The sequence below is a fragment of the Haliotis rubra genome, unplaced genomic scaffold, assembly GCF_003918875.1.
Source record: "Haliotis rubra isolate DU_JTF1 unplaced genomic scaffold, ASM391887v1 Scf444, whole genome shotgun sequence".
Lineage (NCBI taxonomy): Eukaryota > Metazoa > Mollusca > Gastropoda > Lepetellida > Haliotidae > Haliotis > Haliotis rubra.
This window is the reverse complement of record NW_025767129.1, coordinates 182754-208859: the sequence shown is the minus strand read 5'-3', so window position 1 is coordinate 208859 and position 26106 is coordinate 182754. Positions and strand designations below refer to the sequence as shown.

The 26106-nt window shown below is 44.6% G+C and overlaps 1 protein-coding gene and 2 long non-coding RNA genes across 6 annotated transcripts; 2 read left to right on the top strand and 1 right to left on the bottom strand.

Moving 5' to 3' along the window:
• Window positions 1–1741: 1741 nt before the first annotated feature.
• LOC124289601 lies at window positions 1742–25654 on the bottom strand. Of its 4 annotated transcripts, none has more exons than XM_046726193.1 (8): window positions 25272–25654; window positions 21863–22025; window positions 21641–21691; window positions 21016–21032; window positions 14664–14715; window positions 13986–14107; window positions 2764–2911; window positions 1742–2522 (listed from the first exon to the last, which is right to left on the bottom strand). In XM_046726193.1, exons 1-8 carry the CDS (start codon window positions 25575–25577, stop codon window positions 2392–2394), a joined length of 990 nt encoding a protein of 329 aa, XP_046582149.1. In that variant the 5' UTR covers window positions 25578–25654; the 3' UTR covers window positions 1742–2391. The 4 variants fall into 4 exon arrangements, with proteins under 4 accessions (XP_046582149.1, XP_046582151.1, XP_046582147.1 ...); XM_046726195.1 differs by lacking the exon at window positions 21016–21032 and adding an exon at window positions 20961–20977; XM_046726191.1 differs by lacking the exon at window positions 21016–21032 and adding an exon at window positions 20906–20922.
• LOC124289602 lies at window positions 2921–3428 on the top strand. Its single transcript, XR_006901708.1, has 3 exons — window positions 2921–3164; window positions 3208–3303; window positions 3347–3428. It is a non-coding gene; the product is annotated as an uncharacterized LOC124289602 (long non-coding RNA).
• LOC124289603 lies at window positions 3475–4027 on the top strand. The gene is made up of 3 exons (XR_006901709.1): window positions 3475–3581; window positions 3625–3720; window positions 3764–4027. It is a non-coding gene; the product is annotated as an uncharacterized LOC124289603 (long non-coding RNA).
• Window positions 25655–26106: the final 452 nt, after the last annotated feature.

Genomic DNA, 26106 nt, shown 5'->3' with positions numbered 1-26106 from the left:
ACTATTGCATGGCTCTATGACTTGGCAGGTCGCTTGTCACACCGGATACCCGAGTTCGAATCTCAAAGAGGGTACAGTGTGTGAAGCCCGTCTCCGGTGTCTCTCACTGTGATATTGCTGGAAACATTGCTTAAAGATACGTAAAACCATACTCACATACTACGACTGTCCTTCTAAGGAAACGATTTGATTATTGAGGTTTGAGATCATTTAGCTTCAAAGATCTTCAAGAGTGGCTAAACGTTTGCACAGAATAATGCATTATACACGTAATAATGTGTTGTGCTGTAATTGTTAGCGCTATGAGCATTTACATAGTGAATGGAGTTTAGCGCATAATAAATGCCCATATAAGAAATATTTTCCCTCATCTCTTTCATTTGTAAAGAGGCCGTTTTTATCAGAATGAATGAATGTACAGCATGAATGTAAATAATGAAATAAACGTAAATAAAGGTTCAACAGGAATGGGCTGTAATCACGATATAGTGTACCATGGGAAAGCCACATTAACTCGATGCGCCTAGTGGCTGCAAGAGTTGTATGATCCTCAGGGACTTGAGATTGATAATACGATGTGCCGTTTGAAACTGACATTCAATGATCGAGGGGAAAAACAAAACGCCTTTGAGCAGCTGAACTGGATATTGGCGCTATACAAATATTAGCATAATAATAATAATAATAGTTTTAAATGTGAAACCGAGGGCTTCCTTTTGCTCCTCAGGACCAGTCACTTCCCACTCGTAATCGCCAAAATGTGATTCTTAAAGAAAACATTGACATGAAATGCTGACTGTGCAATAAATTTACAGAGACTGTCCAACACCTTGTCAGTGGATGCCCTTGATGGCATGGCTCGTTGCTTTTACTATCGTCTTCGCCATGCCTGTGGCTTTGACTCTGAGGTCCATCCATGGTACGACCCTGAACATGTCCAGGGCGTCATGGAAAATGATGCTTGTGGAATAGGCCCATATAGTCTGAGCAGAATTCCTGCCAACAAACCTGATCTTGTCCTCTTTGATAAAGCCAATGAATTCATTTATATCATTGAATTTTCTGTCCCTTTTGACAGCAATATGATTGGCAAGAGTCAGGAAAAGCATGCTAAATATGCGGACCTCGCCTTTGAAATGTCTCGCTTGCATCCCAAGTATACTGTCGTCAGACTCTCCATTGTTCTCGGTGCCCTTGGGTTGGCACCTCCTAATCTCTTGGCGCAGATCAGGAGAGTGCCCGGGTTCTCCACCTGGAGCACAGCCCTTCTGACACTCTGGGTAATGCAGAAGGCTGCAGTGTTGGGGAGTCTTCATATTCTCCGGAAAGTTCTTGATGGGTTCGACTGGCAGTGTTTTCTGGGAGAAGTCCCATTCGCTGTCTGGGCTGCGTGTAGAGGGGGCAAGGACCCTGAGCTGATGATGAGCCTTACCAGCCTGACTGTGCCAGGATCACCCGAACCCTCTCTGCTGCATTTTCATGTTAATCTGTAAACCATGATGATACCATATAGGTTTCACCACATTACTATGGGCGGTGTTTTTGTGGCAATGTATGTTTAGCTGCCTCAGTAAAATATTGAGTGTGAAGGTTACTTGACTCCAGCAGTACCTGTCCACGTGTACTACGGTATACAGAACAGTATTCATGCTGTTGGTTCCTCGCATGTTACAAGTGTACAAGATGTGTAGTGTCTCTGTCTAGCCTGAGAATATTTAAATCAACATGCGCAAAACCAACCTGGTATTTCGAGATGTATTTCTCATGGAATAAAGTAAATGCAGATCTGACGCATGTTTGGTATCTGTATAAACGTCCACGTGGCTCATTTCGTTATTTCCTGATAAGCGTCTAACTAAGCCCTCCTGTATATGTACACCCACAATAGTTTAAACAGAGACACACACGACACCACTCTGACTCACTGCACAGTTAAAGGTCATCTCAGTCAAACAGCTCGTATCTCACACTTACCCCGAAGTACTTCTTACAAATATACATCAATACATTGTTATCTCGGAACACTGTGAGTACATCTTTAACTGTTTACATCTCACGAGTAGGTCAGACGTCGAGGACGCCGACGTTCACTTATGTGATGGTGGATTCTAGTCCCAGTCCGCGGTCATTGTTTCTAGATTTTACCATGTCCATGCGCATGGGATTCTCCGTCACTTCCGAGTTTGGTTCGAGCTGAAGCTGACAAGACGAGAATACTCACTCACTTCAGCTCATCAGGTCACGAACAGTCGTCACTACACAGACACGGTAATGTTGATTGTTTTACACACTTTCAGAACTATTCGTCTCATAAATGCTGATGTTTTAACTAATGATATGGTTAGTTATCTCCCGAGTCACATGGTAGTGGTTCGGTAGTGGCTCGGGTAGTTAGTTCGGGTCTGTCGAGGGAATCAGTTGCACCAAGCCGATGAATGTCGATCCTTTACTGACATCGATGTTAGTGTTGGGGTAGAGATTCACTAACCGTAGGTTGTCTCCCTTGGAAAGATAGGCAATACCTGAACAAAACAGAAACGAACTGGCGCGTTATTTTGTCCACAAATTTCCCCTCGTTGTCTTCAAAATGGCTTAGAGCAATGAAACCATTACATATAGTGTGACTCACATTCCTCAAACAGAAAACATCAGTGACGGATATTTATTTTTCAGTTTAAAAGCCACAGAACCACTGCCCTACTATTCCGATTTATCAACAGTATGTCACTTAAGTTATCGTGGAGTTGTTTCCAGCTGACAAACCTGATACACTGCATGTCTTGAACTTGAAGTTCTGCTTCCTCTCCTTGCTGTGGTCGATGTAGTCAACGCCATCGAAACACTTGAACAGCTCCACGTCATTCCTGGTGACCAGCAACCCCTCGCGGAACTTCGTGTCGTTGAACAACACCTGGATAACAGTCAGTGAGTGTCAGAGCGGTTGTGTCGGTGTGGTTGTGTCGGTGTGGTTGTGCGATGCCTTGAAAAACACTTAGATAACAGTCAGTAAGATTGAGTCGGGGTGGTTCAGCTATGCCTTGAATAAAACTTAGATAACAGTCAGTAAGATTGTGTCTGTGTGGTTGTGTCGGTGTGGTTGTGCTATGCCTTAAACACCTGGACAACAGTCAGTAAGATTGTGTCTGTGTGGTTGTGTCTGTGTGGTTGTGATACATATTGAGCAACACCTGGGTAACAGTCAGTAAGATTGTGTCTGTGTGGTTGTGTCAGTGTGTTTGTGCTATGCCTTAAACACCTGGACAACAGTCAGTAAGATTGTGTCTGTGTGGTTGTGTCGGTGTGGTTGTGATACATATTGAGCAACACCTGGGTAACAGTCAGTAAGATTGTGTCTGTGTGGTTGTGTCAGTGTGGTTGTGCTATGCCTTAAACACCTGGACAACAGTCAGTAAGATTGTGTCTGTGTGGTTGTGTCGATGTGGTTGTGATACATATTGAGCAACACCTGGACAACGGTCAGTAAGATTGTGTCTGTGTGGTTGTGTCAGTGTGGTTGTGCTATGCCTTAAACACCTGGACAACAGTCAGTAAGATTGTGTCTGTGTGGTTGTGTCGGTGTGGTTGTGATACATATTGAGCAACACCTGGGTAACAGTCAGTAAGATTGTGTCTGTGTGGTTGTGTCAGTGTGGTTGTGCTATGCCTTAAACACCTGGACAACAGTCAGTAAGATTGTGTCTGTGTGGTTGTGTCGGTGTGGTTGTGTTACATATTGAGCAACACCTGGGTAACAGTCAGTAAGATTGTGTCTGTGTGGTTGTGTCGGTGTTGTGCTACATACTGAACAACACCTGGATAACAGTCAGTAAGGTAGTGTCATTTCGGTTCGCCAGTGTCGTTGTGTCAGTAAATAGATTCTGTTCACGCCAGGTGCTAACTGTAACCTGAAGGATATCTTATTGGAATACAAGCTAGACTTTCATCACGACACGCGAGTTGTTTACCTACACACCCCGCCTCTATCAACACGGTAAACTTAACAATTCTTGACAACGTAAATGACCATTTGTCCATCAGTTTCATATAACACTGGTCATTTGTCCATATATCGCCAATGATCTACGTCGAGTTGAAAAAACAAGAACAGTAATATCTTACCAGTAATCTTGATTCAAATTTATTTGCCTTATCTTTCCATATATTATCAATAGTAATGCATTTATATTCAAACGAATGTTTTTGATAAATTTAAACACGATTTCAACGACAATTATTCAGTTATAGAGAAGTATATCAATCAGGTGATGAGGAGGTCATTTACCATATCTCCAATACATCTTAATTGTCTGAACTGTTTGAATAACCAGAACAGCTGAGTTTACATGAAATGAAATTTAGGTCTGATTCCAGCTGATTATTAACCTTGTGAGCCTCAACAGACCCACGGGGTGTTTAAATGTAGTTATTCTTGTCTTGAGCATATTCAGTGCTCAAATGTTTCCAATTCTTTATCCTTTAAGTGTCACCTGTTGAATGTTTCTTCGAAACACATTGTTGTTTTTTATAACAAATTCAGTATGTTTCACATTTCGGAGGTCGATGTTTTCGGTGTACAGTGACCTCTACTGAACAAGCCTTGACCTTTACGGCCGAGCGAAATGCAGTCGTTATACTCACTAACACTCGCCTGTTGATGCACGGGTACGAAGTTTGACATTTTGGGCGTGGCTGTTTCCTCCCGACCCAGATATCAATGCCAAGAGTAACAGAGCTATTCCTCGGGAAGTCTTTTCCTCGAGAAGTCTATTCCTCGAGAATCACTCTTCATTTCTTAGAAATGACTCCCGTCCTATTATGCAGCTGCACACTTTAATGCATACATGGACATGAACGTCCTGTATAGTGACAGCTGAGGGGTTGGTCGCGGAAACGCCATCACGTGACAACAACACCGGCGACAAGCCGTGAACAAAATCAGCTGATAAGCTTGATCAGTCTAGCACTGATCTCGAATCCTCACGAATCACATCACGAAAAAATATGACAGTCTTCACACAGCTATACCATGATGTTATATATCTAATCCTAAATAACATGTTATCCGATAGTAGTATCAGCCATCCCGTGGTGTTTTCGGTATATAATCCTAAACTCCATGTTATCCCATAGTGGTAAGAACCACCCCGTGATGTTAAAGGTATATAATCCTGAACAGCATGTTATCCCATAGTGGTATCAACCATCCCGTGATGTTATAGGTATAAAATCCTGAACACCATGTTATCCCATAGTGGTGTTCACCATCCCGTGATGTTATAGGTATATAATCCTGAACATCATGTTATCCAATAGTGGTATCAACCATCCCGTGATGTTAAGGTATATAATCCTGAACACCATGTTATTCAATAGTGGTATCAAATATCACGTGATGTTATAGGTATATATTCATGAACACCATGTCATTCCATAGTGGTATCAAATATCACGTGATGTTATAGGTATATAATCCTGAACACCATGTTATCCCATAGTGGTATCAACCATGTTATCCATCAGCCATCCCGTGATGTTATAGGTATATAATCCTGAACACCATGTTATCCAATAGTGGTATCAGCCATCCCGTGATGTTATAGCTATATATTCATGAACACCATGTTATTCCATAGTGGTATCAAATATCACGTGATGTTATAGGTATATAATCCTGAACACCATGTTATCCCATAGTGGTATCAAATATCACGTGATGTTATAGCTATATAATCCTGAACACCATGTTATCCCATAGTGGTATCAACCATCCCGTGATGTTATAGCTATATAATCCTGAACACCGTGTTATCCCATAGTGGTATTCACCACCCAATGATGTAAAAGGTATATAATCCTGAACACCATGTTATCACATAGTGGTATCAGCCATCCCGTGATGTTAAAGGTATATAATCCTGAACACCATGTTATCCCATAGTGGTATCAGCCATCCCGTGATGTTATAGCTATATAATCCTGAACACCATGTTATCCCATAGTGGTATCTGCCATCTCGTGATGTTATAGCAATATAATCCTGAAATCCATGTTATCCAATAGTGGTATTCACCGTCCCGTGATGTAAAAGGTATATAATCCTGAACACCATGTTATCCCATAGTGGTATCAACCATCCCGTGTATATAATCCTGAACACCATGTTATCCCATAGTGGTATCAACCATCCCGTGGTGTTTTCGGTATATAATCCTAAACTCCATGTTATCCCATAGTGGTGTTCACCATCCCGTGATGTTATAGGTATATAATCCTGAACATCATGTTATCCCATAGTGGTATCAACCATCCCGTGATGTTAAGGTATATAATCCTGAACACCATGTTATTCAATAGTGGCATCAACCATCCCGTGATGTTATAGGTATATAACCCTAAACACCATGTTATCCAATAGTGGTATCAGCCATCCCGTGATGTTATAGGTATATATTCATGAACACCATGTCATTCCATAGTGGTATCAAATATCACGTGATGTTATAGGAATATAATTCTGAACACCATGTTATTCCATAGTGGTATCAAATATCACGTGATGTTAAGGTATATAATCCTGAACACCATGTTATCCAATAGTGGTATCTGCCATCCCGTGATGTTATAGGTATATATTCATGAACACCATGTTATTCCATAGTGGTATCAAATATCACGTGATGTTATAGCTATATAATCCTGAAAACCATGTTATTCCATAGTGGTATCAAATATCACGTGATGTTATAGCTATATAATCCTGAACACCATGTTATCCCATAGTGGTATCAACCATCCCGTGATGTTATAGCTATATAATCCTGAACACCATGTTATCCCATAGTGGTATCAACCACCCCGTGATGTTATAGCTATATAATCCTGAACACCATGTTATCCCATAGTGGTATTCACCACCCCATGATGTAAAAGGTATATAATCCTGAACACCATGTTATCACATAGTGGTATCAGCCATCCCGTGATGTTAAAGGTATATAATCCTGAACCCCATGTTATCCCATAGTGGTATCAGCCATCCCGTGATGTTATAGCTATATCATCCTGAACACCATGTTATCCCATAGTGGTATCAACCATCCCGTGATGTTATAGCTATATAATCCTGAACACCATGTTATCTCATAGTGGTATTCACCACCCCATGATGTAAAAGGTATATAATCCTGAACACCATGTTATCACATAGTGGTATCAGCCATCCCGTGATGTTAAATGTATATAATCCTGAACACCATGTTATCCCATAGTGGTATTCACCACCCCATGATGTAAAAGGTATATAATCCTGAACACCATGTTATCACATAGTGGTATCAGCCATCCCGTGATGTTAAAGGTATATAATCCTGAACACCATGTTATCCCTTAGTGGTATCAAATATCACGTGATGTTAAGGTATATAATCCTGAACACCATGTTATCCAATAGTGGTAAGAACCACCCCGTGATGTTAAAGGTATATAATCCTGAACAGCATGTTATCCCATAGTGGTATCAACCATCCCGTGATGTTATAGGTATAAAATCCTGAACACCATGTTATCCCATAGTGGTGTTCACCATCCCGTGATGTTAAAGCTATATAATCCTGAACACCATGTTATCCCATAGTGGTATTCACCACCCCATGATGTAAAAGGTATATAATCCTGAACAACATGTTATCACATAGTGGTATCAGCCATCCCGTGATGTTAAATGTATATAATCCTGAACCCCATGTTATCCCATAGTGGTATCAGCCATCCCGTGATGTTATAGGTATATAATCCTGAACACCATGTTATCCCATAGTGGTATCAACCATCGCGTGATGTTATAGCTATATAATCCTGAACACCATGTTATCCCATAGTGGTATTCATCACCCCATGATGTAAAAGGTATATAATCCTGAACACCATGTTATCACATAGTGGTATCAGCCATCCCGTGATGTTAAAGGTATATAATTCTGAACCCCATGTTATCCCATAGTGGTATCAGCCATCCCGTGATGTTAAAGGTATATAATCCTGAACACCATGTTATCCCATAGTGGTATCAAATATCACGTGATGTTAAGGTATATAATCCTGAACACCATGTTATCACATAGTGGTATCAGCCATCCCGTGATGTTATAGGTATATATTCATGAACACCATGTTATCCAATAGTGGTATCAACCATCCCGTGATGTTATAGTTATATAATCCTGAACACCATGTTATCCCATAGTGGTATCAACCATCCCGTGATGTTATAGTTATATAATCCTGAACACCATGTTATCCCATAGTGGTATCTGCCATCTCGTGATGTTATAGCTATATAATCCTGAAATCCATGTTATCCCATAGTGGTATTCACCACCCCATAATGTTATAGTTATATAATCCTGAAATCCATGTTATCCCATAGTGGTATCAGCCATCCCGTGATGTTTCGGTATATAATCCTGAACACCATGTTATCACATAGTGGTATTCACCACCCCGTGATGTTATAGGTATATAATCCTGATCTCCATGTTATCCCATAGTGGTATCAGCCATCTTGTGATGTTATAGGTATATAATCCTGAACACCATGTTATCCCAGAGTGTTATCAGGTCTGATATGGTTATAGGTATAATTAGGGGCATGTTGCAAGACGTCACCCCGATACCTCCGTGGACAGAGAGATTCAGGGTGCACAGGCAGCAGGGTGGACTGCAAGACGTCACCCCGATACCTCCGAGGACAGAGAGATTCAGGGCACACAGAGAGCAGGGTTGCCAGCAAGACGTCACCCGATACCTCCGAGGACACAGAGATTCATGGGGCACAGGCAGCAGGGTGGACTGCAAGAGGTCACCCGATAACTCCATGGACACAGAGATTCAAGGACCACAGGCAGCACGGTGGGTTGCAAGACGTCAACCCATACCTCCGTGGACACAGAGATTCAGGGCACACAGACAGCAGGGTCGGTTGCAAGACGTCACCCGATACCTCCGTGGACACAGAGATTCAGGGACCACAGGCAGCACGGTGGCTGCAAGACGTCGCCTCGATACCTCCGTGGACACAGAGATTCAGGGACCACAGGCAGCAGGGTCGGTTGCAAGACGTCACCCGATACCTCCGTGGACACAGAGATTCAGGGACCACAGGCAGCAGGGTGGGTTGCAAGACGTCACCCGATACCTCCATGGACAGAGAGATTCAGGGACCACAGGCAGCAGGGTGGACTGCAAGACGTCACCCGATAACTCCATGGACAGAGAGATTCAGGGAGCACAGGCAGCAGGGTGGGTTGCAAGACGTCAACCGATACCTCCATGGACAGAGAGATTCAGGGAGCACAGGCAGCAGGGTGGGTTGCAAGACGTCACCCGATACCTCCGTGGACAGAGAGATTCAGGGTGCACAGGCAGCAGGGTGGACTGCAAGACGTCACCCGATACCTCTGTGCACAGAGAGATTCAGGGACCACAGGCAGCAGGGTGGACTGCAAGACGTCGCCTCGATACCGCCATGTACACAGAGATTCAGGGTGCACAGACAGTAGGATGTATGGCAAGACGTCACCCGATACCTACGTGGACAGAGAGATTCAGGGTGCACAGACAGTAGGATGGATGGCAAGACGTCACCCGATACCTACGTGGACAGAGAGATTCAGGGCACACAGACAGCAGGGTGGACTGCAAGACGTCGCCCCGATACCGCCATGTACACAGAGATTCAGGGTGCACAGACAGTAGGATGTATGGCAAGACGTCACCCGATACCTACGTGGACAGAGAGATTCGGGGAACACAGACAGCAGGGTGGACTGCATTACGTCACCCCGATACCTCCGTGGACACAGAGATTCAGGGCACACAGACAGCAGAGTGGACTGCAAGACGTCACCCGATACCTCCGTGGACACAGAGATTCAGGGTGCACAGACAGCAGGGTGGACTGCAATACGTCACCCCGATACCTCTGTGCACAGAGAGATTCAGGGTGCACAGGCAGCAGGGTGGACTGCAAGACGTCGCCCCGATACCTCCGTGGACAGAGAGATTCAGTGTGCACAGACAGCAGGGTGGACTGCAAGACGTCACCCCGATACCTCTGTGCTGTCATGTCGCCTCAATATCTCCAGGTGTGATGCCAATGGCTTGTACCTATTGGACAAAGCAGTGTTAAACCCACTCCCTCACTCACTCGTTGATTTGATCACGTTTACTAAGTTCCGAATGTATTGATACGTTGTGCTCGTGCATTTCAGCCTCTAACTACAGACAAATGTGATGCAAAATGGACGTGTTTACATTTATATACACTTGCTTTCTTGACCCAGGCTTCGTGTCATTGAACGAATTTTTGTTGTATTCGTGCAATCATAGTATTTCACCGCGATTTCATTATTTTTCTACCGCATCAAGTCATCAGACAATAACCTTCTTTGAGTTCTCTCTCAGCTCAAGTCCATTCTAAGGAACATGTAAAATGGTGAATCCGACCCCCGAAAGCAACCCAGTCCTCAGCAACTCAGCTTTGTTGTAAAGGGCGACCAGGGCCCCGTTTCACAAAGCGATCGTATCGCTAAGGTGATCATAACCCCCATACTTTAACATAGACTTACGACAGCGCTACGATCGCTTCGTGACACGGGCCCCTGGCTGATACATGTTGTGGTATCTACATCCGCACTACAAAGCTCATAATTTCAGTAACTGGACTGACCAGGCCAAGAGTACACAAACCGCCGTCATAGAGCTGCAATATACGGCTGAACAAAGGGTGATTAACAGGGGTTAGGTGGGGGAATTTGCCTGGTACACCGATGCGTTTCCGAGGTTATTACGCAATAAGAGGTTAATAAAACCAAACTGGGCCTCGTGACCAGGTGTGTTCAGGTGACAGCAGCGTATCACGTGACAGACACGCGTGTTATCACCTACTTGTAACACATACATTACAGAGTGACATCACCGTGGGTATATTTACCAGGGGGTTGCAGTTATTAACCACATCACGTGCACTATGTAGAGGCTACAGCACGCTTTACAGATAATAAGATGACCACATGTCGCTCCACTGTTTGTTCGGTGAGGGGTAGGTAACAGTTTCAGAAACCCCTATACCACTTCAATAACACTGCATTTACCTTAATAGATATGCTTTGTGGTTGTCAGCTATGGCATTAAAATACCATTCAACCAACATAAATAAACTCACACACGCACACATACATACACGCACGTGCAGACATACACATACACGTGCACGCATGCACACATACACACACAGACGTACGCACGCACACACACACATACATACATACACACACATACATACATACATACATACATACATACACATACACACACACACATACATACATACATACATACATACATACATACATACATACATACATACATACATACATACATACATACATACATACATACATACATACATACATACATACATACATACATACATACATACATACATACATACATACATACATACATACATACATACATACATACATACATACATACATACATACATACATACATACATGCATACATACATACACACACGTGACATACACACATACACACACACATGCACACATACATACATACATACACGCACACACACACACATACATACATACATACATACATACACACACACACACATACAAACATACACATACACACACACACATACATACATGCATACATACATACATACATACATTGTACATACATACATACATACATACGTACATACATACATACATACATACATACATACATACATACATACATACATACATACATACATACATACATACATACATACATACATACATACATACATACATACATACATACATACATACATACATACATACATACATACATACATACATACATATCGGTGTTCAGGTATACACCGACGTTGCCATGTACACAGATGTTTACAAAATGGTAGCATTATCTTGGCCACAGATATCAATAACTGTACATTACCGGGCAGGGTTCAGTAGGTCAGTTTACCAGGTCACCGTTACTGTGACTGTCACATTGGACACGGATATTACACCAGTCAAAGTGTCCCAGTCCTAGAGGTCAACCCAGCCTCACGTACTTCACCACTACAATACCAACATCACAGGGACGATATTGTAGCTGGAAACCTATCCGGAGGCAATGACAAAAGCCGGTTTAGCATTGTCGTCTCTTTTACGTATAAATTGTTAATATTTTTCTGAGGAATCGTTCACCTCAAACTAAAGCAAATGGAATTGGAGCACCATTCAACCAGTCATTAAAGACACTGTTCCGTGTTTAAGAGTGAGTGAGTGTGTTTAGCATTTCGCCGCATTCTGCAATATTCCAGCTATATGGCGACGGTCTGTAAATATCGAGTCTGGACCAGATAATGCAGTGATCAACAGCATGAGCATCGATCTACGCAATTGGGATACGATGTCATTTGCCAACCAAGTCAGCGAGCCTGACCACCCCATCCCGTTAGTCACCTCTTACGACAAGCATGGGTTACTGAAGATCAATTCTAGCCCGGATCTTAACGGGTCTACGTGTTTAAGATCTGTTTGATACAAATATGATCCTAACCCTAAACCTTTCAAGGCAACCGGTGTATCACTAAATCTGTCTTGGGTTCAGTTTCAAAACTCGGGAGTCATATCAGCGTGCGCAGTGGGTGGAAGTGAATTAGACTGGAACTTTACACAGACGATGCCCATTGATAAACATAATTAATTTACAGTATTTGAAGCACACGGTACATTGTCTTGGTATTGGATGCTGATTTGGCATATTATCTCCGACCCGTATGACAGTATATACATATGCATGTTCACGCAGGAACAACGCGGTGTAGGGGTCGTCATACCAGTCCCACAGTCAGGTGGTGGCATCCATTATCACACACCAAGCCGCGAGACAGATGCTCAGAACCAGACAACACTGTCCACATACCGAGATGTACGTTACTGCGCTGGCAGTGTGACAGTAAACTTCTCTCATTTAGGAACATATATATTATTTCATTCAAAATAAACATCAATTTTGCATGTTACAACCTCTTTTAACCTCATTAAATATGAAATGTGAACGACAGATAATGATCATCGGGCCAAGCAGATTTCTTTGGGCGTGAAGGGAAAATATCGGTGAAATGTATCTGGGTGACTGAATTACAACATTGATTGAAACTCGTTATTTGGTTCTATAACCGTTAAAATGTTTTCAGGCATGTATGTTTCAACCAGGTTTTCTAGATGGTCAGATGAGATAGTTTTCTGGCACTAGGGGTTTCACCTGCATCACTCTATCAGGGCGACCTATGGATTGGATCCATGACCCGCGGCTCCCTGCTAGGGAGTACCACGTTGGACCACGCGGCAACAACAGCTCACATTCGTAATTCATAATCGATTCATAATTCTTGCAGAATTTTCCAGCACTCTATAAAAGTCCCCGATGGTTCTTCAGGAACACAGTCCATGTACTTTACAAAAATATGTATACTGACTTACCAAAGAAATCACACCTTGTGCGTCACAATGAAAACACTATTGAAACACTATTTCATAAATACCCACAGTACATTATTTTGTACAACAACTGAATAGCTCAACGTTCAGATTAAATGATTTGATTATTGGTTTTCTAAATTAACATCTAGATGCAAGTTTATTTTAATATCATAGACATTTTATTATCTGGAGGTCGACTTTCACATCTCACAGGGTATGTTATAAATAATATACTGACATCCTTCTTCTGAAGGCTTCTTCCTAAGCATGTATTATCAAGGTACTTGTGGCACATCTTAAAACGCCCTGTCTGTCTAATGTTGTCCTGTCTGTATAGGTCCATGTATTTGTCGTATTGCTGGATTATTGCTGAGTTTGGCGTTGAACTACAAACAAATTAGGAAATCGGGTACTTACACTTGTGTAGACGAGGTACACGCCACTCTCCACTACAAACAAACTACTGTCACGTGAAATGGCCGCCTCTGTGACATGCGCATTGATCCAGGGTGCCGGATGTAGAGACCCGATGGTCTGACCTGAGCACAAGAAACAGTAATTACCAGTGGAGTTCAGTTATAGAAAGGTTAAGGACGCTGCAAAATGATAACCTTCGTGAGCTAAGTGAAACCAGGATTCTGGCGTGACAGGCGAACACTTGAACCACTAGGCTACCTCATGCAAGTGTCAGGCAAAGCGTCTACACCCGTGTGTTTCACTGACGGTTAGCAAAGAGAGGATATTGGCTGTAAACTGTTGTCGCTGTCGACAGGTCAAATACATACACAATAAACTTTCACTTCAGTATCAACAATGCAGTGAGCGGGGTTATACTTAATGTGTGGTGATCGTACCGCTGCGTCAGCGCGGGGTACACACGGAACCACTGTGAGAATCGAACCCAGATCTACAGCCTGACGAGTGTACGTCTTGACTACTACGCCGCCAACCGCAGTACAGTCTAAACATTAATGTAAGCAGCACGTTGAGAGTTTCCAAGTAACACTGGTATTAGGTGTGCTCGGTTTAGCTTGCGAGATGACACAGAACACATAACAGACACATGACGGATCAACTAGCGACACAGGGACCTACCAGACACGAAGGATCCGTCCACAGTGAAATGTGACGCTCTCGGGGAATGAGTCTGCAACGAGAAAACGTTCATTTGTTACCTGACGAGTCACACGTGAGAGTGATATTTACACTACAGCCACATCGCAGATAGTTGTTGACCAGCAACTCAGTGGCTGGTGGTGTGGGGAACAGTCGACATGGTTGTACGATGACAATCACTCGACTTAGGCCAACAACATGGTTGTACGATGACAATCACTCGACTTAGCCCAACAACATGGTTGTACGATGACAATCACTCGACTTAGCCCAACAACATGGTTGTAGGATGACAGTCAGTCGACTTAGCCCGACAACATGGTTGTATGATAACAATCAGTCGACTTAGCCCGACAACATGGTTGTACGATGACAATCAGTCGACTTAGCCCGACAACATGGTTGTACGATGACAGTCAGTCGACTTAGCCCGACAACATGGTTGTATGATAACAATCAGTCGACTTAGCCCGACAACATGGTTGTACGATGACAATCAGTCGACTTAGCCCGACAACATGGTTGTACGATGACAATCAGTCGACTTAGCCTGACTTTCTGTAGTTCGGTTCTAGCGTTACAACTGAATAACGGTTCCGGAATCCATGACAATTGCAAGAGTTAATGATTATTGTCTCTTTGTGCATGTGCATGTGTGTGTGTGTGTGCGTGCTTGTACTACCACTGGAGTAGATACGATTTGATACCGCTACCAAATGAGATACCATGCCGCAACCATGAGCTACCATGACCATGGCTACTCCAGCATGGCCACACACACGACAGAGGGATCTCTGATACGGACACAACTGCGATATTGGACCTTTAGTTGGCCGTGATTCGGCGACTGTTTTCAGTAAAGTCATGAACATGTTAGTGATTTTCTTTGTGTGTCACAATCCACTTTGTATATCCTTTCCTGTACCTGAAGTGTCCAGCTGATCCACACGGTGGAGGAGGAAAGTGTCATACGGCCTGACGGGACGTGGGCTTACCTGTGTGGAGTAGGAGCTGAGAGTGTCCTATAGACTGACGGACATGAGCTTACCTTGGTTGGAGATGGAGCTGAGAAGTGTCCTACAGACTGACGGACATGAGCTTACCTTTGGTGGAGTTGGAGCTGAGAAGTGTCCTACAGAGTGACGGACATGAGCTTACCTTTGGTGGAGTTGGAGCTGAGAAGTGTCCTACAGAGTGACGGACATGAGCTTACCTTTGGTGGAGTTGGAGCTGAGAAGTGTCCTATAGACTGACGGATATGAGCTTACCTTTGGTGGAGTTGGAGCTGAGAAGTGTCCTACAGAGTGACGGACATGAGCTTACCTTTGGTGGAGTTGGAGCTGAGAAGTGTCCTATAGACCAACGGACATAAGCTCACCTTTGGTGGAGTTGGAGCTGAGAAGTGTCCAACAGACTAACGGACATGAGTTTACCTTGGTTGGAGTTGGAGCTGAGAAGTGTCCTACAGAGTGACGGACATGAGTTTACCTTTGGTGGAGTTGGAGCTGAGAAGTGTCCTACAGAGTGACGGACATGAGCTTACCTTTGGTGGAGTTGGAGCTGAGAAGTGTCCTATAGACTAACGGACATGAGCTTACCTTGGTTGGAGTTGGAGCTGAGAAGTGTCCTACAGACTAACGGACATGCGTTTACCTTTGTTGGAGTTGGAGCTGAGAAGTGTCCTACAGAGTGACGGACATGAGCTTACCTTTGGTGGAGTTGAAGCTGAGAAGTGTCCTACAGACTAACGGACATGCGTTTACCTTTGTTGGAGTTGGAGCTGAGAAGTGTCCTACAGAGTGACGGACATGAGCTTACCTTGGTTGGAGTTGGAGCTGAGAAGTGTCCTACAGACTGACGGACATAAGCTTACCTTGGTTGGAGTTGGAGCTGAGAAGTGTCTTATAACTGACGGACATGAGCTTACCTTGGTTGGAGTTGGAGCTGAGAAGTGTCCTACAGACTCACGGGACAGGGGTTTACCTTTGGTGGAGTTGGAGCTGAGAAGTGTCCTACAGACTAACGGACATGAGTTTACCTTGGTTGGAGTTGGAGCTGAGAAGTGTCCTACAGACTGACGGACATGAGCTTACCTTTGGTGGAGTTGGAGCTGAGAAGTGTCCTACAGAGTGACGGACATGAGCTTACCTTGGTTGGAGTTGGAGCTGAGAAGTGTCCTACAGAGTGACGGACATGAGCTTACCTTTGGTGGAGTTGAAGCTGAGAAGTGTCCTACAGACTAACGGACATGCGTTTACCTTTGTTGGAGTTGGAGCTGAGAAGTGTCCTACAGAGTGACGGACATGAGCTTACCTTGGTTGGAGTTGGAGCTGAGAAGTGTCCTACAGACTGACGGACATAAGCTTACCTTGGTTGGAGTTGGAGCTGAGAAGTGTCTTATAACTGACGGACATGAGCTTACCTTGGTTGGAGTTGGAGCTGAGAAGTGTCCTACAGACTCACGGGACAGGGGTTTACCTTTGGTGGAGTTGGAGCTGAGAAGTGTCCTACAGACTAACGGACATGAGTTTACATTGGTTGGAGTTGGAGCTGAGAAGTGTCCTACAGACTGACGGACATGAGCTTACCTTTGGTGGAGTTGGAGCTGAGAAGTGTCCTACAGAGTAACGGACATGAGCTTACCTTTGGTGGAGTTGGAGCTGAGAAGTGTTCTACAGAGTGACGGACATGAGCTTACCTTTGGTGGAGTTGGAGCTGAGAAGTGTCCTACAGAGTGACGGACATGAGCTTACCTTTGGTGGAGTTGGAGCTGAGAAGTGTCCTACAGAGTGACGGACATGAGCTTACCTTTGGTGGAGTTGGAGCTGAGAAGTGTCCTATAGACTAACGGACATGAGCTCACCTTTGGTGGAGTTGGAGCTGAGAAGTGTCCTACAGACTGACGGACATGAGCTTACCTTTGATGGAGTTGGAGCTGAGAAGTGTCCTACAGACTCACGGGACAGGGGTTTACCTTTGGTGGAGTTGGAGCTGAGAAGTGTCCTACAGACTAACGGACATGAGCTTACCTTTGTTGGAGTTGGAGCTGAGAAGTGTCATACAGACTGACAGACATGAGCTTACCTTTGGGTGGAGTTGGAGCTGAGAAGTGTCCTACAGAGTGACGGACATGAGCTTACCTTTGGTGGAGTTGGAGCTGAGAAGTGTCCTATAGACTAACGGACATGAGCTTTCCTTGGTTGGAGTTGGAGCTGAGAAGTGTCCTACAGAGTGACGGACATGAGCTTGCCTTTGGTGGAGTTGGAGCTGAGAAGTGTCCTACAGACTGAAGGGACAGGGGTTTACCTTTGGTGGAGTTGGAGCTGAGAAGTGTCCTATAGACTAACGGACATGAGCTTACCTTGGTTGGAGTTGGAGCTGAGAAGTGTCCTACAGACTAACGGACATGAGTTTACCTTTGTTGGAGTTGGAGCTGAGAAGTGTCCTACAGAGTGACGGACATGAGCTTACCTTGGCTGGAGTTGGAGCTGAGAAGTGTCCTACAGAGTGACGGACATGAGCTTACCTTTGGTGGAGTTGGAGCTGAGAAGTGTCCTACAGAGTGACGGACATGAGCTTACCTTGGTTGGAGTTGGAGCTGAGAAATGTCCTATAACTGACGGACATGAGCTTACCTTTGGTGGAGTTGGAGCTGAGAAGTGTCCTACAGACTGACGGACATGAGCTTACCTTTGTTGGAGTTGGAGCTGAGAAGTGTCCTACAGACTGACGGACATGAGCTTACCTTGGTTGGAGTTGGAGCTGAGAAGTGTCCTACAGACTGACGGACATGAGCTTACCTTTGGTGGAGTTGGAGCTGAGAAGTGTCCTACAGACTAACGGACATGCGTTTACCTTTGTTGGAGCTGGAGCTGAGAAGTGTCCTACAGAGAGTGACGGACATGAGCTTACCTTTGTTGGAGTTGGAGCTGAGAAGTGTCCTACAGACTGACGGACATGAGCTTACCTTTGTTGGAGTTGGAGCTGAGAAGTGTCCTACAGAGTGACGGACATGAGCTTACCTTGGTTGGAGTTGGAGCTGAGAAGTGTCCTACAGACTGACGGACATGAGCTTACCTTGGTTGGAGTTGAGCTGAAAGTGTCCTACAGAGTGACGGACATGAGCTTACCTTTGTTGGAGTTGGAGCTGAGAAGTGTCCTATAGACTGACGGATATGAGCTTACCTTTGGTGGAGTTGGAGCTGAGAAGTGTCCTACAGAGTGACGGACATGAGCTTACCTTTGGTGGAGTTGGAGCTGAGAAGTGTCCTACAGAGTGACGGACATGAGCTTACCTTTGGTGGAGTTGGAGCTGAGAAGTGTCCTACAGAGTGACGGACATGAGCTTACCTTTGGTGGAGTTGGAGCTGAGAAGTGTCCTATAGACTAACGGACATGAGCTCACCTTTGGTGGAGTTGGAGCTGAGAAGTGTCCTACAGACTGACGGACATGAGCTTACCTTTGATGGAGTTGGAGCTGAGAAGTGTCCTACAGACTCACGGGACAGGGGTTTACCTTTGGTGGAGTTGGAGCTGAGAAGTGTCCTACAGACTAACGGACATGAGTTTACCTTTGTTGGAGTTGGAGCTGAGAAGTGTCATACAGACTGACAGACATGAGCTTACCTTTGGTGGAGTTGGAGCTGAGAAGTGTCCTACAGAGTGACGGACATGAGCTTACCTTTGGTGGAGTTGGAGCTGAGAAGTGTCCTATAGACTAACGGACATGAGCTTTCCTTGGTTGGAGTTGGAGCTGAGAAGTGTCCTACAGAGTGACGGACATGAGCTTGCCTTTGGTGGAGTTGGAGCTGAGAAGTGTCCTACAGACTGAAGGGACAGGGGTTTACCTTTGGTGGAGTTGGAGCTGAGAAGTGTCCTATAGACTAACGGACATGAGCTTACCTTGGTTGGAGTTGGAGCTGAGAAGTGTCCTACAGACTAACGGACATGAGTTTACCTTTGTTGGAGTTGGAGCTGAGAAGTGTCCTACAGAGTGACGGACATGAGCTTACCTTGGCTGGAGTTGGAGCTGAGAAGTGTCCTACAGAGTGACGGACATGAGCTTACCTTTGGTGGAGTTGGAGCTGAGAAGTGTCCTACAGAGTGACGGACATGAGCTTACCTTGGTTGGAGTTGGAGCTGAGAAATGTCCTATAACTGACGGACATGAGCTTACCTTTGGTGGAGTTGGAGCTGAGAAGTGTCCTACAGACTGACGGACATGAGCTTACCTTTGTTGGAGTTGGAGCTGAGAAGTGTCCTACAGACTGACGGACATGAGCTTACCTTGGTTGGAGTTGGAGCTGAGAAGTGTCCTACAGACTGACGGACATGAGCTTACCTTTGGTGGAGTTGGAGCTGAGAAGTGTCCTACAGACTAACGGACATGCGTTTACCTTTGTTGGAGCTGGAGCTGAGAAGTGTCCTACAGAGTGACGGACATGAGCTTACCTTTGTTGGAGTTGGAGCTGAGAAGTGTCCTACAGACTGACGGACATGAGCTTACCTTTGTTGGAGTTGGAGCTGAGAAGTGTCCTACAGAGTGACGGACATGAGCTTACCTTGGTTGGAGTTGGAGCTGAGAAGTGTCCTACAGACTGACGGACATGAGCTTACCTTGGTTGGAGTTGGAGCTGAGAAGTGTCCTACAGAGTGACGGACATGAGCTTACCTTTGTTGGAGTTGGAGCTGAGAAGTGTCCTATAGACTGACGGATATGAGCTTACCTTTGGTGGAGTTGGAGCTGAGAAGTGTCCTACAGAGTGACGGACATGAGCTTACCTTTGGTGGAGTTGGAGCTGAGAAGTGTCCTACAGAGTGACGGACATGAGCTTACCTTTGTTGGAATTTGAGCTGAGAAGTGTCCTACGGACTGACGGACATGAGCTTACCTTGGTTGGAGTTGGAGCTGAGAAGTGTCCTACAGAGTGACGGACATGAGCTTACCTTTGGTGGAGTTGGAGCTGAGAAGTGTCCTACAGACTAACGGACATGAGCTTACCTTTGTTGGAGTTGGAGCTGAGAAGTGTCCTACAGAGTGACGGACATGCGCTTACCTTTGTTGGAGTTGGAGCTGAGAAGTGTCCTACAGAGTGACGGACATGAGCTTACCTTTGGTAGAGTTGAAGCTGAGAAGTGTCCTACAGAGTGACGGACATGAGCTTACCTTTGGTGGAGTTGGAGCTGAGAAGTGTCCTACAGACTGACGGACATGAGCTTACCTTTGTTGGAGTTGGAGCTGAGAAGTGTCCTACAGAGTGATGGACATGAGCTTACCTTGGTTGGAGTTGGAGCTGAGAAGTGTCCTACAGAGTGACGGACATGAGCTTACCTTGGTTTGAGTTGGAGCTGAAAAGAGAAATGGTGTAAATAGTGAATGAATACTACCATAATGTCTGTCGAATGTTTAACAATGTGTCAAGTAGATCAAGACTGTTCCATATCTGTTGTAGTAGATTCAGAGAATCTGTGATGGACGATGTATACTGTGTGATACATTGACTACGATATTAACATTCGCTTTTACTTATAGGTAGATACACATGTGACACTAGAGCGACAGTGGGTAAGTGTGTGCGTGCGTGTGTGTGTGTGTGTGTGTGTGTGTGTTCGCGTGGGTGTACATGCGAGTGTATGTATGTTTCTGTGGTCGTGTACTGTATTTTATAATATACATTTTTCAATAGTTGTTTGTTTTTTGTTTAACGCCGCACCTAACAATATTCCAGCTATATGACGGCGGTTTGTAATCAATCTAGTCTGCACCAGACAATCCAGTGAGTGACGATATTGTGCCTCAACCACTGGATCCCGTTAGTTGTCTTTTACGATAAGGATGGGTTGCTGAAGACAAATTCACCAGGCCCATGAACATTTTGGAGATAAAGACGTCAGATCCCTGTGACAGCCTAGTTCTATATACAGCACAGCCCGTGCGTCAACACACAGATACACACCTGTCACTGATGGGGACGGCGGTGGCTGACACTTGGCTAGTCTCTTACAAACTGAAAGTATACAAACACTGGTTCCAGTAGGTTCTCTAACAATAAAGCTTTGCTAATCGGCCAGTGAAACTGTCAGATGTAGTTAAATTTGCACGAAGTTTACATTTACATCTCCTGTGGAAAACATTGCAATCTACCCCTTCATGAAACTTTGATCGCCACTCAACTTACATTTGCCGCCTCCCTTCTTGGATCCTTTCTTTCCATTTCGCCCATTCTGATTTTTCCTTCTCTTCTTTTTAGGTTTCTTGGTGGCTGGGTGAATCTCACGGCGCACCCTAGGAGGCCCAGGGTAAGGGAGCTTACCCACAAACCGCCCCTCCTCGCTTGACCTCTGGAGAAGATATACAGGCATCCAGTGTCTACTACTCTAAGTAACCGGTTACTGTAAACATATACAGGTATTGATGATGGGCTGCGGTAGTAACTATGTTGACCAGGATACCGGATACCGCACATTGTCTGGGATGCTGAACACAGAAGGTGAAGGTGCATGAGATATTTCTGAGAGGACACGTGCATCAGGTGAAAGTAAATTTGTCCTCAGATGGCACGTGTATCGGATGAAAGTGATTTAATTCTGAAGGGACACGTGATGCGGACGAAAGGGAATTAGTTCAGAGAGGACACGTGCATCAGGTGAAAGTGCAGGAATTAGTTCTGAGAGGGCACGTTCTTAAAGTGAAAGTATAGGAATTAGTTCTGAGAGGGCACGTGCATCATGTGAAAGTGCACGAATTAGTTCTGAGAGGGCACGTGCATCATGTGAAAGTGTAGGAATTAGTCCTGAGAGGGAACGTGTATCATGTGAAAGTGTAGGAATTAGTTCTGAGAGGGAACGTGCTTAAAGTGAAGGTGTAGGAATTAGTTCTGAGAGGGAACGTGCTTAAAGTGAAAGTGTAGGAATTAGTTCTGAGAGGGTACGTGCTTAAAGTGAAAGTGTAGGAATTAGTCCTGAGAGGGTACGTGTATCGGATGAAAGTGATTTAGTTCTGAAGGGACACGTGATGCGGACGAAAGGGAATTAGTTCTGAGAGGACACGTGCATCATGTGAAAGTGTAGGAATTAGTTCTGAGAGGGCACGTTCTTAAAGTGAAAGTGTAGGAATTAGTTCTTAGAGGGCACGTGCATCATATGAAAGTGCACGAATTAGTTCTGAGAGGGCACGTGCATCATGTGAAAGTGTAGGAATTAGTCCTGAGAGGGAACGTGCATCATGTGAAAGTGTAGGAATTAGTTCTGAGAGGGTACGTGCATCATGTGAAAACATAGGTGTTAGTTCTGAGAGGGAACGTGCTTAAAGTGAAAGTGTAGGAATTAGTTCTGAGAGGGAACGTGCTTAAAGTGAAAGTGTAGGAATTAGTTCTGAGAGGGCACGTTCTTAAAGTGAAAGTATAGGAATTAGTTCTGAGAGGGCACGTGCATCATGTGAAAGTGCACGAATTAGTTCTGAGAGGGCACGTGCATCATGTGAAGGTGTAGGAATTAGTCCTGAGAGGGAACGTGCTTAAAGTGAAAGTGTAGGAATTAGTTCTGAGAGGGTACGTGCTTAAAGTGAAAGTGTAGGAATTAGTTCTGAGAGGGTACGTGCTTAAAGTGAAAGTGTAGAAATTAGTCCTGAGAGGGTACGTGTATCGGATGAAAGTGATTTAGTTCTGAAGGGACACGTGATGCGGACGAAAGGGAATTAGTTCTGAGAGGACACGTGCATCAGGTGAAAGTGCACGAATTAGTTCTGAGAGGGCACGTGCATCATGTGAAAGTGTAGGAATTAGTCCTGAGAGGGAACGTGCATCATGTGAAAGTGTAGGAATTAGTTCTGAGAGGGTACGTGCATCATGTGAAAACAAAGGTGTTAGTTCTGAGAGGGAACGTGCTTAAAGTGAAAGTGTAGGAATTAGTTCTGAGAGGGAACGTGCTTAAAGTGAAAGTGTAGGAATTAGTTCTGAGAGGGCACGTTCTTAAAGTGAAAGTATAGGAATTATGTCTGAGAGGGCACGTGCATCATGTGAAAGTGCACGAATTAGTTCTGAGAGGGCACGTGCATCAGGTGAAGGTGTAGGAATTAGTCCTGAGAGGGTACGTGCATCATGTGAAAATATAGGAATTAGTTCTGAGAGGGAACGTGCTTAAAGTGAATGTAGGAATTAGTTCTGAGAGGGAACGTGCTTAAAGTGAAAGTGTAGGAATTAGTTCTGAGAGGGTACGTGCTTAAAGTGAAAGTGTAGAAATTAGTCCTGAGAGGGTACGTGTATCGGATGAAAGTGATTTAGTTCTGAAGGGACACGTGATGCGGACGAAAGGGAATTAGTTCTGAGAGGACACGTGCATCAGGTGAAAGTGCACGAATTAGTTCTGAGAGGGCACGTTCTTAAAGTGAAAGTGTAGGAATTAGTTCTGAGAGGGAACGTGCATCATGTGAAAGTGCACGAATTAGTTCTGAGAGGGCACGTGCACCATGTGAAAGTGTAGGAATTAGTCCTGAGAGGGAACGTGCATCATGTGAAAGTGTAGGAATTAGTTCTGAGAGGGCACGTGCATCATGTGAAAACAAAGGTGTTAGTTCTGAGAGGGAACGTGCTTAAAGTGAAAATGTAGGAATTAGTTCTGAGAGGAACGTGCTTAAAGAAGTGAAAGTGTAGGAATTAGTTCTGAGAGGGCACGTTCTTAAAGTGAAAGTATAGGAATTAGTTCTGAGAGGGCACGTGCATCATGTGAAAGTGCACGAATTAGTTCTGAGAGGGCACGTGCATCATGTGAAGGTGTAGGAATTAGTCCTGAGAGGGTACGTGCATCATGTGAAAATATAGGAATTAGTTCTGAGAGGGAACGTGCTTAAAGTGAAAGTAGGAATTAGTTCTGAGAGGGAACGTGCTTAAAGTGAAAGTGTAGGAATTAGTTCTGAGAGGGCACGTGCATCATGTGAAAGTGCACGAATTAGTTCTGAGAGGGCACGTGCATCATGTGAAAGTGTAGGAATTAGTTCTGAGAGGGTACGTGCTTAAAGTGAAGGTGTAGGAATTAGTCCTGAGAGGGTACGTGCATCATGTGAAAATATTAGTATTAGTTCTAAGAGGGAACGTGCTTAAAGTGAAGATGTAGGAATTAGTCCTGAGACGTGCATCAGGTGAAAGTGAATTAATCCTGAAGGAACACGTGCATCAAGTGAAAGTGAATAAGTTCTGAGAGGGCACGTGCATCAGTTCGAGTGGCAAGAAATAGCTGTGAAGGTGCACGTGCATCAGGTCAAATGGTAAGTGACACTGACAAGTCTGTGTATATGAGATTGGGAAATTGCTTTATAGTCAGTTCCATGTGACGTGTATATCTATATCCCCAAAAGTAACTCAAATGTTCCAGCAAGCGTAGGTGACCATCCTTGTACACTGTGGTTGTATGCTAATTCTATATGTGCTGCCGTGCTTGGTCCGACGATAAACGATTCACAGACTGGGGCGCCCCGCAACCATGACAATATGCCACCACGAGTTATCTACCTTTACTGTTACACCACAAATATGTGTCACACACCGAGTGTGACCCACTTTTAAACATGGCATGCACTTCACGTCCACTTACCTGACCAGGGTACATCTGGACAATCTCGTCAGAATCGTGGTAATATTCACTGTCACCATTGTGGGTCAGTGTCTGCAACTTGTGTAGCAGAATCACCTGTTCGGTGACCTGGCGTGAACACACGACTGTGTACAAACACGCGGACAGAGTCGTCAATGTCAACAACACACAAACAACAACACATATATTCACGTGGTGTCTGCAGTTGCACGTGTGTCTGGGTGCAATGCCGTTAACGCACTGGAGGTAGCGGTTATCTGAAGTAGGAAATCCATTTCCAAGTCTGGCGACGTCTTGCCTCTCCATATCTCTTACGCCGGTAAATATCGCCGTGTCTGCATTGATCGGTAATTACAAAAACAATTCTATCTGTTTGGGGTGCTTGTCGATGTGAGCTGATATCATTGTACACATTAGTATTATTTGGTAGTAATTCCCTGAAAATGGTGCCTTATAAGGAACTGTGGGCGGAGATTTGAAATGATTGACAGACTGACGACTCGACGCAAGGTGTCGCGAACCGCGGTGTATCTACATGTGTTCGCCCCCTTGCAGCTGGTAACGTGCACAGAGAATACTGCATATCTTCCCATCAGCGTTGTATTTATAGTAACAGGGGGTACAGGAAGATGTGACCTCAGTACAGATACAATGAGATAAAGAGATCTGTTTTGATATGACCCCTGTAAGGCGTGGATGTGACTGGAGAGGAGGGCCCATAGACAGAACGTTTCTGGATTGGACGGATTGTAGTGTTGGGATCGCTGTGTACAAGGGTGTTGGGGTGGACGGTTTTGTGAGGTGTGTGGTTTGTGGGTCGCTGGGATGAGGGCTT